A 14,488-nucleotide genomic window follows, 5' to 3' on the forward strand; every position below is an offset into this window, starting at 1 on the left:
GGTCCTAATGGCCTGGTACTCAGGGCTCTATTATCCCTCCATCAGGTCCTAATGACCTGGTACTCAGGGATCTATTATCCCTCCATCAGGTCCTAATGGCCTGGTACTCAGGGCTCTATTATCCCTCCATCAGGTCCTAATGACCTGGTACTCAGGGATCTATTATCCCTCCATCAGGTCCTAATGGCCTGGTATTCAGGGATCTATTATCCCTCCATCAGGTCCTAATGACCTGGTACTCAGGGCTCTATTATCCCTCCATCAGGTCCTAATGGCCTGGTACTCAGGGATCTATTGTCCCTCCATCAGGTACTAATGGCCTGGTACTCAGGGCTCTATTATCCCTCCATCAGGTCCTAATGACATGTCAATGACATGTCACCTGCAAAAGCAGGTTGAAACTGAGTGTAAATCATCGTCGTCGTGGATGTTATTTCATATCCTATTGCAACAAAATGTACATTTGGGATTTGTGATGATTAATTCAGAACACCCATATGCTTATTAGAGTTTATGCATATGCATAGATATTATTAATATGTACAATCTGAATCTGAGGTTTATAGCCCAAACCTGGAAAAAAACCTGAATTAAAATGATGATTGTGCTGTTATACAATATATAGCCTACCACATATTACAAATGGCAGAAAAACATAAAACAAACTGATTTAAGATCTTTGGTATTAATGGGCTCTTCTATACTCCAAAATGAAAAACATTAGAGTAATGGCCTTTGAGTGTGGACTGTATCATTATGCATACTGTATGTACTGGTTACATTATGCATACTGTATGTACTGGTTACATTATGCATACTGTATGTACTGGTTACATTATGCATACTGTATGTACTGGTTACATTATGCATACTGTATGTACTGGTTACATTATGCATACTGTATGTACTGGTTACATTATGCATACTGTATGTACTGGTTACATTATGCATACTGTATGTACTGGTTACATTATGCATACTGTATGTACTGGTTACATTATGCATACTGTATGTACTGGTTACCTTATGCTACACTCCAACATTTCTATCCATGAGTCTGGTAGAGAACACATAAGCCTTAAGTGATGCTGTTGGTTCATTGATTGTGCAGGGCGGCTTACAACTAGTTTACGATTATAGTGCATTTTTGTATGATTTGGAATAGCCTAATAATAGTGATTTTATTTGTGTTTTTTCCTAATTAATTGGGTGACATTACCTTTAGCTATACAGAATATCTCACCACCGTGCGTTTCCATCTCCTTCTCTCTCTCCTTCATTCCTTTCTCAAGCGTGCAGAGGGGCTGTCAACAATTTAGTGAAATATGTTTAGTTGCGAAAACATGTTACTATCAATGTTCCTGAAGAGTTTTCACTAGATTTCCAAATGTAAGCACTGGGTAGCTGCAGGAACAGGGTTAGAGAGGCCATGGCATACAGAGTTTGGGCAGAATATCACATGAAGCACAGCTCTGCTATAAAACCCAAGTAGGTTTTCCGGCATCATTGAAAGACTGAACGTTGCGAGTGCACAGCCTCCATTCACTATTGGAGTGCATATGGATTACATGTATTATTCCCCTGTTCCTGTTCCTGCCCATTTGATAATGGGACATTCTAAATCTAAACTAATTTGACATCTCAGTAAAGACAAGTTTCAATTGAGAATCGTCTGCTGGGTGGAAATATGATGACTTGATGAGAGAACAGCCTGAGGTAAGGAATGGAGCACAAGCTTAATTTTTTTGACTTTCTCAGATCATCAATAGCCTATATTCGATACATGTAGCCAATATATGTTTTGATTTCTAAGACATTCTAAGGTTTGTACCATTCACAGCTAAAGTTGCCAAGTAACTCTAAATCTAATGAATAGGACCTGTTTCAAATGATCACTTTTACACTCAACATAGCCACTTCATATGCACACTCACTCCAGAATGGGAAAAATATCCTTTCTATTTTATTCAGCTAAGTTAAATTCTATTCTTCTAACTATTAAATCATATATACAATAATGGCATGGGACTTCTAAGCATATCTAGTCAGTTAAATGAACAAGCCTACAGCCTATGGCAGGGAGCATAGCCACATAACATACAGAAGAGCAACTCAGATTCTGTTCTTCTGGGATACTTTTTACTCAGATCATAATGTTTTTTTGACCTGACTAAAATAAATAATGGATTTATTGTGATGGTGTATAATAAATTGATTTATTAGACTTTTTAAATTCGGATGTTCCGAAGGCACACATCAACTTGTTTATGTTAATGATCTGTCAACTACCGTGAGACCGGCAGTCTTTTGCATGACAATAACCGTCTGACAACATTTCATGACCGCCACAGCACTAGGCACAGCACTAGGCACAGCACTAGGCACAGCACTAGGCACAGCACTAGGCACAGCACTAGGCACAGCACTAGGCACAGCACTAGGCACAGCACTAGGCACAGCACTAGGCACAGCACTAGGCACAGCACTAGGCAAGACAACATATTGAAGTGCCTTTGAACGGGGTATGATGACAGGTGTCCGGCGTATTGGTTCGTGTAAAGAACTGCAAAGCTGCTGGGTTTTTCACGCTCAGCAGTTCCCCGTGTGTATCAAGAATGGTCCACCACTCAAAGGACATCCAGAAGTTTTGATACGTATACTGCATCTCTACCTGAATATACATGATCTAAGTGATTGATCATTGGTGTTTAGCAGTCATAAAAGATTGCCTTATTTACTTTAAAGAACTACTAAAATAGTGATTTTGTCAGACAGCATAGGCAGCAGCTCTATACAGATGAAATGATGAATTGTAATGAATGAATAAAGTCATCAAATGAAACAAATGTAATATACACAACAACTGAAGTATTTTATTAAAGTAAAGTACTGTGAATCCATGATGGTTAATAAGTGATCAGCAGTAATGAGCAGTCACTACCATCATGGGACTTTTATTCATTGTTTTATAATGTGTTACAGCATTCAACCCGCATACTACATTTAATGTTAAAACATTGTTTTACCGTGATTTTAAAAAAAATTATGAAACCGAACTGACCTCAAAAAGCACTAATCGCTCAGCACTATTTTGTTTCACCTTTATTTAACCAGGTAAACATACAGTCAATAATACAGTAGAAACATAAGTCTATATACGATGTGAGCAAATGAGGTGAGATGAGGGAGGTAAAGGCAAAAAAAAGGCCATGATGGCGAAGTAAATACAATATAGCAAGTAAAACACTGGAATGGTTGATTTGCAGTGGAAGAATGTTCCGAAGTAGAAATAATCAAATCAAATCAAATTGTATCAAATGTTATTTTTATAGCCCTTCTTACATCAGCTGATATCTCAAAGTGCTGTACAGAAACCCAGCCTAAAACCCCAAACAGCAAGCAATGCAGGTGTAGAAGCACGGGCTGCATAGGAGCAAAATAAATAAATACAGTAGGGGAAGAGGTAGTTGTTTGGGCAACATTATAGATGGGCTATGTACAGGTGCTGTAATCTGTGAGCTGCTCTGACAGCTGGTGCTTAAAGCTAGTGAGGGAGATAAGTGTTTCCAGTTTCTGAGATTTTTGTAGTTCGTTCCAGTCATTGGCAGCAGAGAACTGGAAGGAGAAGCGGCCAAAGGAAGAATTGGTTTTGGGGGTGACCAGAGAGATATACCTGCTGGAGCCCGTGCTACAGGTGGGTGCTGCTAAGGTGACCAGCGAGCTTAGATAAGGGGGGACTTTACCTAGCAGGGTCTTGTAGATGACCTGGAGCCAGTGGGTTAGGCGACGAGTATAAAGCGAGGGCCAGCCAACGAGCATACAGGTCGCAGTGGTGGGTAGTATATGGGGCTTTGGTGAGAAAACGGATGGCCCTGTGATAGACTGCATCCAATTTATTGAGTAGGGTATTGGAGGCTATTTTGTAAATGACATCGCCAAAGTCGAGGATCGGTAGGATGGTCAGTTTTGCGAGGGTATGTTTGGCAGCATGAGTGAAGGATGCTTTGTTACGAAATAGGAAGCCAATTCTAGATTTAACTTTGGATTGGAGATGTTTGATGTCGCTAGTCCAGTCGTGAAGGCCCGGTGGGCTCCGCGTCGGCAGTAAAACCGGTCCGGATAGGAGTGGCTGATGGAGCCCAGGAGTGGCTGATGGAACTCTTTAGCTGGCTAGCTCCGGAATAATTTATGTTTGCTCTGGGACTGACATAGGCAATAGTCACTCGGATAGCAGCTAGCTAGCTGCAAGATCCAGGTGTAAATGTCCAGAGCTTGTGGTAGAAATCTGGGGATATGGAGAGAAAATAGGTCCGGTATGCTCTGGTCTGAGTTGCGTTGTACAAAACTGGCGATAACTTTTCAGGCTAAAGGATAGCTGATGACCACCAACCGTGGTTAGCTGAATATTAACGTTAGCCAGTAAACTGACGCTTCTTTGTGGATTTCAGATTTGAGGTGAATAATACTTTTTTTTTTTTACTTGGTGGGTTGCAGGAGAGTGTTTTGAAGTTGAGATTTTTACAGAAAAAAATATATATAAAGATATGCGAAGAAAAGATGAAAATATAAATGTATAAATGTAAATATATATATACACGGGACACGACAAGACGAGGACAAAGAGGACTTCACTCTCAGGACCCTGAGTTTCTCCTGATCCACCTATACTGACCAGAAAAATCTCCAATCATTCGTTGTTAAAGAGCACACATCACAAAGTATCACATTGTCATGAAAAACAAAACAAAAAACAGACACCCGTCCCTCAGTGGAGGCTGCTGAGGGGAGAACGGCTCATAATAATAATGGCTGGAACAAGCGTATGAAATGGCATCAGACATATGGGAACCAACCTCCTGTGCTGTCCCTACCTCCCTCATCTCTACTCCTCCTCCTCCTGAGTACTCCTCCTGTAGTTCGGCTGTAATTCCCCTCCTGGTCAGCGGGGTGTAGCGATGAGCTGGTAGTGACGCGGCACATTAGTGAAACTGCTGAACTCTGGGCTGAGGTCAATGCTGTCAGGTCCTCCAGGGCAGGAGAAGGAGAAACGCTGCAGCAGAGACACCAGGAACAGAAAGATCTCCATACGAGCCAGAGACTCTCCCACACAGGCACGCTTACCTGCAGAGAAAACCAAGAAGGCTGGGTTCTTCTGGAAGTTTCCGTTCTGATCAAGGAAGTGATTGGGATTGAAGGTTGTGGGCGTGGCCCAGTGGTCCTGGTCTCTCAGAACAGAGTGCAGCATTGGAAGGATCACGGTGCCCTGAGGGATAGTGTACCCTCTGAATGAGATATTCTTGGTGGCATAGTGCGGGAGGTTCAATGGGGCGATGTCCAGGAAGCGCTGCACCTCGTGGATGACGGCTTCTGTGAAGGGGAGGGACTTCCTGTCCTCCATCCGAGGGACGCGCTGTCGGCCAATCACTGTGTCGATCTCCTGCTGAACGTGCTCCTGAATGTCGGGGTATTTGAGGAGCAGCATGAAGGCGTATCTGAGAGTGGTGCTGGTGGTCTCTGTTCCTGCAAGGAAGAGGTCCAACACTGTGGACACCAGGTTATCGTAATGGAACTCAGAGGAGGACACATCCTTCTCCTGGTTGAGTCTGGTGAGGAAGCAGTCTGTGAAGTCTCTTGGGTTGCTCGGGTCAATGGTCTCCTGGTGCTCGTGGATCTTTTTCATCACAAAGCCTCTCAACTCATCCATCTGGCCGAACACGACTTGCTGCCGACCAGGCAGGTGTTCCATCAGCCAGGGGAAGATGTTGTACAGCTGTCCACAGGGGCTGCTTCCAAAGCGCAGTACAGCTGAGAGGATGTTGAGCAAGTGCAGGAAGTTGTCATCGTCATAGCCGAAGCGCTGGCCGAACACCAGGGAGCAGATGACGTTGGACACGGTGCTACTCAGGAATGGATGAGGATCGAAGGGTACGGCTTTAGTGGCGTCCAGACTGTCTATGAGGTGTTGGCTCTCCTCCTGTACCCACTCCTCCATCCTCTTACGGCCCATCCCAAAGTCTCTTAGCGTGGTGAGGGTGAAACGACGCAGCTGGCGCCAACGCTCCCCATTACTGATGGCCAGGCCGTATCCCCTGGTAACAAGGACCAGGAAGGGGACAGGAGCTCGTCCTGTGAAATCCTCAGCCTGGTCCACCAGAGCCTCCTTGACTGCCCTGTACCCCACCAGCACCACAGCTCGCTGGGGCCCAAGATACACTGTCATCACTGGCCCATACACACCACTCCACTTGGTGAGGGTCTTGAAGGGGGCCTGTTTGTCAATCTGATGCAGGTTGCCTAGCAGCGGCAGGGCGCAGGGTCCTGGGGGTAGATGGACATGTCTCTGTCTCCTCAGCCTGAACAACCACAGTAGAAGCAACAACACCAGGCCTCCCAACACCACGCTACTACACATCTCCATTGTTCCAGCCTGCAAAACAAACAACAACGTCTCTTGTTAATGTTCTTCTTCTTATGTAGTACTATATTGCATCACTCCAATATTGTATCCTTCCGCGCGGCAGGATGCATTCAGAGTGAGAATTTTCTGATTAGTCCTCTGTACCTGGTTATGTTGCGGCTGCCCCCCCCCCTTAAATAGCTGCAGCAGCACTACTTCCACCTCTTCTCTTTCTCTGCACATTCCTGAGACGATTTGCTAGGTAAGAGCTGTATCTTAGTGTATAGGCCAGACGTATACCCACAGTTATTCAATAGCTTGGAACAGCTAGCTAGCCTCTCCATCTGGGTGCTCTTTTGTCCCCCTCCAACCCCCATCCTCTTTTCCCTTAGAAACTCACATACAGCTCTATTACACTGCCGGTGTTACACAGAGAGAAACTACCATGTCCAGTATGGTGTTTCGCTGTGAGAAAGGCAAGGTGTCTCTGTCCACAGGCAGCGGCCTGCATCTCAGAAGGCGGAGCCCAGCAGTCAATCTGAAACACACACTGCCAATGCTGCCGTCCCATGCAGAGACATTAAACACTGACACCTCCTTTTATACTGTTTTCACACTGTGTATTTATTCACTGGACTTTTGACATGTTATCATTCTAATATAATTACTACTGTACATTGCATTTTATGTTAGTGTTTATACACACCGCATATTTATATACTGGACTCTTGACATAGCTAATATAAAGTATTTACTAGGGGTGTAACGGTTCGCTAAACACACGGTCCAGTACGTATTGTGATTTTGGCATCACGGTTCAGTTTTGGGTATTATACAGAGGAAGAATGAAATTCCAACCGGTACTGTAGTTATTTTTAGCAGTTAATAAAAGTTTTAAAAGCATCCTATTTTTGGCCCAAGTCCAGTTTCTGTGACATCATTCACAATGTTCCTGGCATTGTCTTTCGTTACAGGGATTGTTATGTTGGGCCTCAAGTAGAGGTCTACAAGGTTGGACCCATTCTGAAATGACCTTGGGCTTTCCCACCCGGCCAAATATGCATAAATACATTTTTCAATGTAGACAAGAGACCAGTTCCGAAAGGACCCGAGGACGACCAGTTCCGTATAGACGTGGTCGGATCAGAGTGAGGGAAGCAGCAGAAAAGTCCATTTGTAAGCTACTTTATTCACCAGAGCTGATACAGCGTGAGGGAGAGCAGGCGGAGGAGGGGCCTGGTGGTGAGTGTACTGTGAGCACTTGAAACAGGAGCAAGAAGGAGGGAGGGAGAGGCAGTAACCAGCCGAACTGACCAACTTCTAGCTTGTCATAGCTAGGTTGTTTATCATCCAATATGATTACGTAGTACCTGTCTTGACTGCATCAAACCTTGAGAAGCTAGTTGGCTAAGATAGCTAGCTAAGTTAGCTAGCCAGATAGCTAGGCTAATTGAGTCTTCATGTGCTTTCTCCCTGTCCTACAGCATTTTTCTGCTCATCCTCATCCTCATCAGTTCTGGTGCCTATGTCTCAGGGTCTTCTGGTGTTGAAGCCCTGGTTGACTGAATATTTCTGAATGGGTTCAGATGAAAGGAGTGTCCCTCCCTCCTAACCCCTCATTCTGGACAAGGGTTCCGTCTGAGTGACGTGTGAACCGGCCATTACAGTTGTCCACATACACTTCTCACACTGTCACTGGTTAACTAGGGGCTTCCCCCAGCGTGCTGTGCTCGGCTGGGGCAATGGACACTTCATTTCACAGATGCAACCAATGCAAAATGTTTTATCGGCTTTCGTTTCCTAGAGTGAGAGAGTTCTGGGCCAGGGCCTACCTGAACAGACTCTCATGTTGTTACTGCAGCATTTCGGCTGGCCGGCAGGCCTTTGCCTTTTGCTGTGGTGGTGCGTTCTTTTGGAGGAGTTACTACCTCATGGGCCCTGCTCAGAGTTCCCCTCTTGGACATTTGCGCCTCGGCCAGTTGGGTGCTGTCTAGCACATGTTGACCCCATCTATGTGGTCAGGAGGGCTGTTCATGGTGTTGTATCTGCTTCCCTGGAAAGGGGTGGAGGGACACAGCAACCGTGACTGATCTGAGCTCAGTCCGGACTGGACTTTGCTCTTTGTCTGGCCAAAGACTAGTTCACTGATAAACCTGGTACTGTGATACCATATTGGAGTGATCCAATATAGTGCTGCATAACAAAGGCTACGTACAGTATGTAACCATGGTCATGGGAGGCATTGGAGTGATCCAATATAGTGCTACATAACAAAGGCTACGTACAGTATGTAACCATGGTCATGGGAGGTATTGGAGTGATCCAATATAGTGCTGCATAACAAAGGCTACGTACAGTATGTAACCATGGTCATGGGAGGTATTGGAGTGATCCAATATAGTGCTGCATAACAAAGGCTACGTACAGTATGTAACCATGGTCATGGGAGGTATTGGAGTGATCCAATATAGTGCTACATAACAAAGGCTACGTACAGTATGTAACCATGGTCATGGGAGGTATTGGAGTGATCCAATATAGTGCCGCATAACAAAGGCTACGTACAGTATGTAACCATGGTCATGGGAGGTATTGGAGTGATCCAATATAGTGCCGCATAACAAAGGCTACGTACAGTATGTAACCATGGTCATGGGAGGTATTGGAGTGATCCAATATAGTGCTGCATAACAAAGGCTACGTACAGTATGTAACCATGGTCATGGGAGGTATTGGAGTGATCCAATATAGTGCTGCATAACAAAGGCTACGTACAGTATGTAACCATGGTCATGGGAGGTATTGGAGTGATCCAATATAGTGCTGCATAACAAAGGCTACGTACAGTATGTAACCATGGTCATGGGAGGTATTGGAGTGATCAATATAGTGCTACATAACAAAGGCTACGTACAGTATGTAACCATGGTCATGGGAGGTATTGGAGTGATCCAATATAGTGCTGCATAACAAAGGCTACGTACAGTATGTAACCATGGTCATGGGAGGTATTGGAGTGATCCAATATAGTGCTGCATAACAAAGGCTACGTACAGTATGTAACCATGGTCATGGGAGGTATTGGAGTGATCCAATATAGTGCTGCATAACAAAGGCTACGTACAGTATGTAACCATGGTCATGGGAGGTATTGGAGTGATCCAATATAGTGCTACATAACAAAGGCTACGTACAGTATGTAACCATGGTCATGGGAGGTATTGGAGTGATCCAATATAGTGCTACATAACAAAGGCTACGTACAGTATGTAACCATGGTCATGGGAGGTATTGGAGTGATCCAATATAGTGCTGCATAACAAAGGCTACGTACAGTATGTAACCATGGTCATGGGAGGTATTGGAGTGATCCAATATAGTGCTGCATAACAAAGGCTACGTACAGTATGTAACCATGGTCATGGGAGGTATTGGAGTGATCCAATATAGTGCTACATAACAAAGGCTACGTACAGTATGTAACCATGGTCATGGGAGGTATTGGATGACTCCAATATAGTGCTGCATAACAAAGGCTACGTACAGTATGTAACCATGGTCATGGGAGGTATTGGAGTGATCCAATATAGTGCTGCATAACAAAGGCTACGTACAGTATGTAACCATGGTCATGGGAGGTATTGGAGTGATCCAATATAGTGCTGCATAACAAAGGCTACGTACAGTATGTAACCATGGTCATGGGAGGTATTGGAGTGATCCAATATAGTGCTGCATAACAAAGGCTACATACAGTATGTAACCATGGTCATGGGAGGTATTGGAGTGATCCAATATAGTGCTGCATAACAAAGGCTACGTACAGTATGTAACCATGGTCATGGGAGGTATTGGATGACTCCAATATAGTGCTGCATAACAAAGGCTACGTACAGTATGTAACCATGGTCATGGGAGGTATTGGAGTGATCCAATATAGTGCTGCATAACAAAGGCTACGTACAGTATGTAACCATGGTCATGGGAGGTATTGGAGTGATCCAATATAGTGCTGCATAACAAAGGCTACGTACAGTATGTAACCATGGTCATGGGAGGTATTGGAGTGATCCAATCCTTTTTGTCGGTGATCTACTGCGTCTCGAATAAGGACACGAGGTGGAAGTGGTGCGACTGCAGCTATTTAAGGGGGGCAGCCGCAGTACCATGGTTGTGGTCAATCCTACAAATTCAATTCTAATTCAATTCTCTCTCCCTGTAAATTACATTTAATTCAATTCAATTCAATATTCAGGTCAGTTTTTTAATTTGGAGATAATTAAATTCCTCAAAATTCCAGTGTTTGGTCAATTCCAAGAATTGAATTCCCAATTCAATATTATCCACAACAATTCCACAAATTCAAATTTAATTCCCTCATGCTTTCAAGCTCATCATGTCACTGTTCATACAGCCTACAGTAGCTATACTGGAAATATAGGAATACATTCTTAGAAAAAAGGTGCTATCTAGAACCTAAAAGGGGTCTCCGGTTGTCCCCATAGGAGAACCCTGTGAAGAACCATTTTTGGTTCCAGGTAGAACCCTGTTGGGTTCCATGTAGAACCCTTTTCCCAGGGTTCTACATGGAACCCAAAATAGTTATACCTGTAACCAAAAAGGGTTATCCTACAGGGACAGCCAAAGAACCCCTTTGGAACCATTTTTTCTAAGAGCGTAGATTATTAAATACAAATCCCACAGAACATTTTGATACTATGTGCATTAATTTCATTAACTGGGAAATGTAAAATATTAAATTCCAAAGATCAAATGTTTTTTAAATTATAATTCACTTCCAATTTTAAAAAAAATCCAAACGGTCTAATTTCAATTCAAGTCAAATTCCATAACTGAAAAAAAGTTCTCCACTTCAGGAGTGAATTCAAGAATTGAAATGGAATTTCTAATTAATCGGAATTGATTCCTGGACTAACCTGAAACTCCTTACTCGGAATGTGTCCTGCGGCACGGAAGGATACCATATTGGAGTGAGCCAATAGCTCACAGAACCGTGTTTACATACTTAATCTTCGTGGTTGTTGTTTCTTCTTTAACCCACCTATCTATCTTTAGTGTTTTCCTTCTCTCTGTGTTGCTCTCTGTCTCTGTTGCCTGCCTGACTGTGTGTGTGTGTGTGATGCAGATGTTTGCAGAGATAAGGGTGTGTGTTGGAACTTACTGTACTGGAACAGAAGTGAACAACAGATGATGTGATTGGCTGCTGAGTCGTGCTGACATACTTTACACAGATTGCACCTTCACCCCAATCCCTTCCTGCTTTTTAGAATCTGAGGCCAACATTAACAAAGCAGATGACAGTGCAGAAATCACCAGGAGTGGAAAGGACTAATATCTAATACTTTGTCTGTCTCGGTTTTAAAACTTTTATTTGTATTTTTTATTAAACACATTTCCCCCAGGAAATGTTTACTGTTTTAAACATAATTTCCTGCAATTCTGCGTATTTTGACATGACAATAGGCCTATGACCAGGGTGGAGAACAGGTCAGATGTATTCAGGACGACTTCCTTACTGGACAGTGAGGTCCAGAAGTATTTGGACATGACTATAGGCCTATGACCAGGGTGGAGAACAGGTCAGATGTATTCAGGACGACTTCCTTACTGGACAGTGAGGTCCAGAAGTATTTTGACATGACTATAGGCCTATGACCAGGGTGGAGAACAGGTCAGATGTATTCAGGACGACTTCCTTACTGGACAGTGAGGTCCAGAAGTATTTGGACATGACTATAGGCCTATGACCAGGGTGGAGAACAGGTCAGATGTATTCAGGACGACTTCCTTACTGGACAGTGAGGTCCAGAAGTATTTGGACATGACTATAGGCCTATGACCAGGGTGGAGAACAGGTCAGATGTATTCAGGACGACTTCCTTACTGGACAGTGAGGTCCAGAAGTATTTTGACATGACTATAGGCCTATGACCAGGGTGGAGAACAGGTCAGATGTATTCAGGACGACTTACAGATTAAAAATATTTTTCAAGTATTTGTCCACAACGCACTGAGTAAAGTATTTGGACATGACTATAGGCCTATGACCAGGGTGGAGAACAGGTCAGATGTATTCAGGATGACTTCCTTACTGGACAGTGAGGTCCAGAAGTATTTGGACATGACTATAGGCCTATGACCAGGGTGGAGAACAGGTCAGATGTATTCAGGACGACTTCCTTACTGAACAGTGAGGTCCAGAAGTATTTGGACATGACTATAGGCCTATGACCAGGGTGGAGAACAGGTCAGATGTATTCAGGACGACTTCCTTACTGGACAGTGAGGTCCAGAAGTATTTGGACATGACTATAGGCCTATGACCAGGGTGGAGAACAGGTCAGATGTATTCAGGACGACTTCCTTACTGGACAGTGAGGTCCAGAAGTATTTGGACATGACTATAGGCCTATGACCAGGGTGGAGAACAGGTCAGATGTATTCAGGACGACTTCCTTACTGGACAGTGAGGTCCAGAAGTATTTGGACATGACTATAGGCCTATGACCAGGGTGGAGAACAGGTCAGATGTATTCAGGACGACTTCCTTACTGGACAGTGAGGTCCAGAAGTATTTGGACATGACTATAGGCCTATGACCAGGGTGGAGAACAGGTCAGATGTATTCAGGACGACTTCCTTACTGGACAGTGAGGTCCAGAAGTATTTGGACATGACTATAGGCCTATGACCAGGGTGGAGAACAGGTCAGATGTATTCAGGACGACTTCCTTACTGGACAGTGAGGTCCAGAAGTATTTTGACATGACTATAGGCCTATGACCAGGGTGGAGAACAGGTCAGATGTATTCAGGACGACTTCCTTACTGGACAGTGAGGTCCAGAAGTATTTGGACATGACTATAGGCCTATGACCAGGGTGGAGAACAGGTCAGATGTATTCAGGACGACTTCCTTACTGGACAGTGAGGTCCAGAAGTATTTGGACATGACTATAGGCCTATGACCAGGGTGGAGAACAGGTCAGATGTATTCAGGACGACTTCCTTACTGGACAGTGAGGTCCAGAAGTATTTTGACATGACTATAGGCCTATGACCAGGGTGGAGAACAGGTCAGATGTATTCAGGACGACTTCCTTACTGGACAGTGAGGTCCAGAAGTATTTTGACATGACTATAGGCCTATGACCAGGGTGGAGAACAGGTCAGATGTATTCAGGACGACTTACAGATTAAAAATATTTTTCAAGTGGTCCACAGTGAGTAAAGTATTTGGACATGACTATAGGCCTATGACCAGGGTGGAGAACAGGTCAGATGTATTCAGGATGACTTCCTTACTGGACAGTGAGGTCCAGAAGTATTTGGACATGACTATAGGCCTATGACCAGGGTGGAGAACAGGTCAGATGTATTCAGGACGACTTCCTTACTGAACAGTGAGGTCCAGAAGTATTTGGACATGACTATAGGCCTATGACCAGGGTGGAGAACAGGTCAGATGTATTCAGGACGACTTCCTTACTGGACAGTGAGGTCCAGAAGTATTTGGACATGACTATAGGCCTATGACCAGGGTGGAGAACAGGTCAGATGTATTCAGGACGACTTCCTTACTGGACAGTGAGGTCCAGAAGTATTTGGACATGACTATAGGCCTATGACCAGGGTGGAGAACAGGTCAGATGTATTCAGGACGACTTCCTTACTGGACAGTGAGGTCCAGAAGTATTTGGACATGACTATAGGCCTATGACCAGGGTGGAGAACAGGTCAGATGTATTCAGGACGACTTCCTTACTGGACAGTGAGGTCCAGAAGTATTTGGACATGACTATAGGCCTATGACCAGGGTGGAGAACAGGTCAGATGTATTCAGGACGACTTCCTTACTGGAAGGAAAGATTGGTTTAGATTGGTTAGTTAGTCATGAGCAACCTAAACTTGACCAATCATGGAGAAATACAGGTCATGATTGAATGAGTTGGGGTGAGCTGTCCTCCCCCAGTGCTATAATTTGGTTAGTTAGTTGTTATAAGGGTTAGTTTAATGAACATGGGGTGAGCTGTGGCCTCCCCCAGTGCTGGAGAACAGGTTATGTTTTGAG

At 44.1% G+C, this 14,488-nt stretch overlaps 2 protein-coding genes across 6 annotated transcripts in view; one reads left to right on the top strand and one right to left on the bottom strand.

Annotated features, from left to right (window-relative positions):
- ptk2ab (protein tyrosine kinase 2ab) overlaps positions 1-14,488 on the top strand; it is a 142,654-nt gene that overhangs the window by 45,874 nt on the left and 82,292 nt on the right. The gene's annotated exons all lie outside the window — the stretch shown is intronic.
- Positions 2,849-11,553, bottom strand: LOC115121855 (cytochrome P450 2F3-like). 5 transcript variants are annotated; one of them, XM_065027567.1, is made up of 3 exons: positions 11,335-11,551; positions 8,326-8,450; positions 2,849-6,427 (listed from the first exon to the last, which is right to left on the bottom strand). In XM_065027567.1, exons 2-3 carry the CDS (start codon positions 8,359-8,361, stop codon positions 4,940-4,942), a joined length of 1,524 nt encoding a protein of 507 aa, XP_064883639.1. In that variant the 5' UTR covers positions 8,362-8,450; positions 11,335-11,551; the 3' UTR covers positions 2,849-4,939. The 5 variants fall into 5 exon arrangements, with proteins under 5 accessions (XP_064883639.1, XP_064883641.1, XP_064883640.1 ...); XM_065027569.1 differs by lacking the exon at positions 8,326-8,450 and having other exon boundaries at positions 11,460-11,553; XM_065027568.1 differs by lacking the exon at positions 8,326-8,450 and having other exon boundaries at positions 11,424-11,550.

Source organism: Oncorhynchus nerka, linkage group LG14, assembly GCF_034236695.1.
Source record: "Oncorhynchus nerka isolate Pitt River linkage group LG14, Oner_Uvic_2.0, whole genome shotgun sequence".
NCBI lineage: Eukaryota > Metazoa > Chordata > Actinopteri > Salmoniformes > Salmonidae > Oncorhynchus > Oncorhynchus nerka.

Bases quoted from the DNA above. Each gene is read 5' to 3' on its own strand.
- LOC115121855 (XM_065027566.1), bottom strand. From the start codon at position 11,382: ATGGTATCCTTCCGTGCCGCAGGACACATTCCGAGTAAGGAGTTTCAG. The intron at 6,428-11,334 runs GTTAGTCCAGGA...TTTGTTTTGCAG, and splicing joins TTCCGAGTAAGGAGTTTCAG to GCTGGAACAATGGAGATGTG.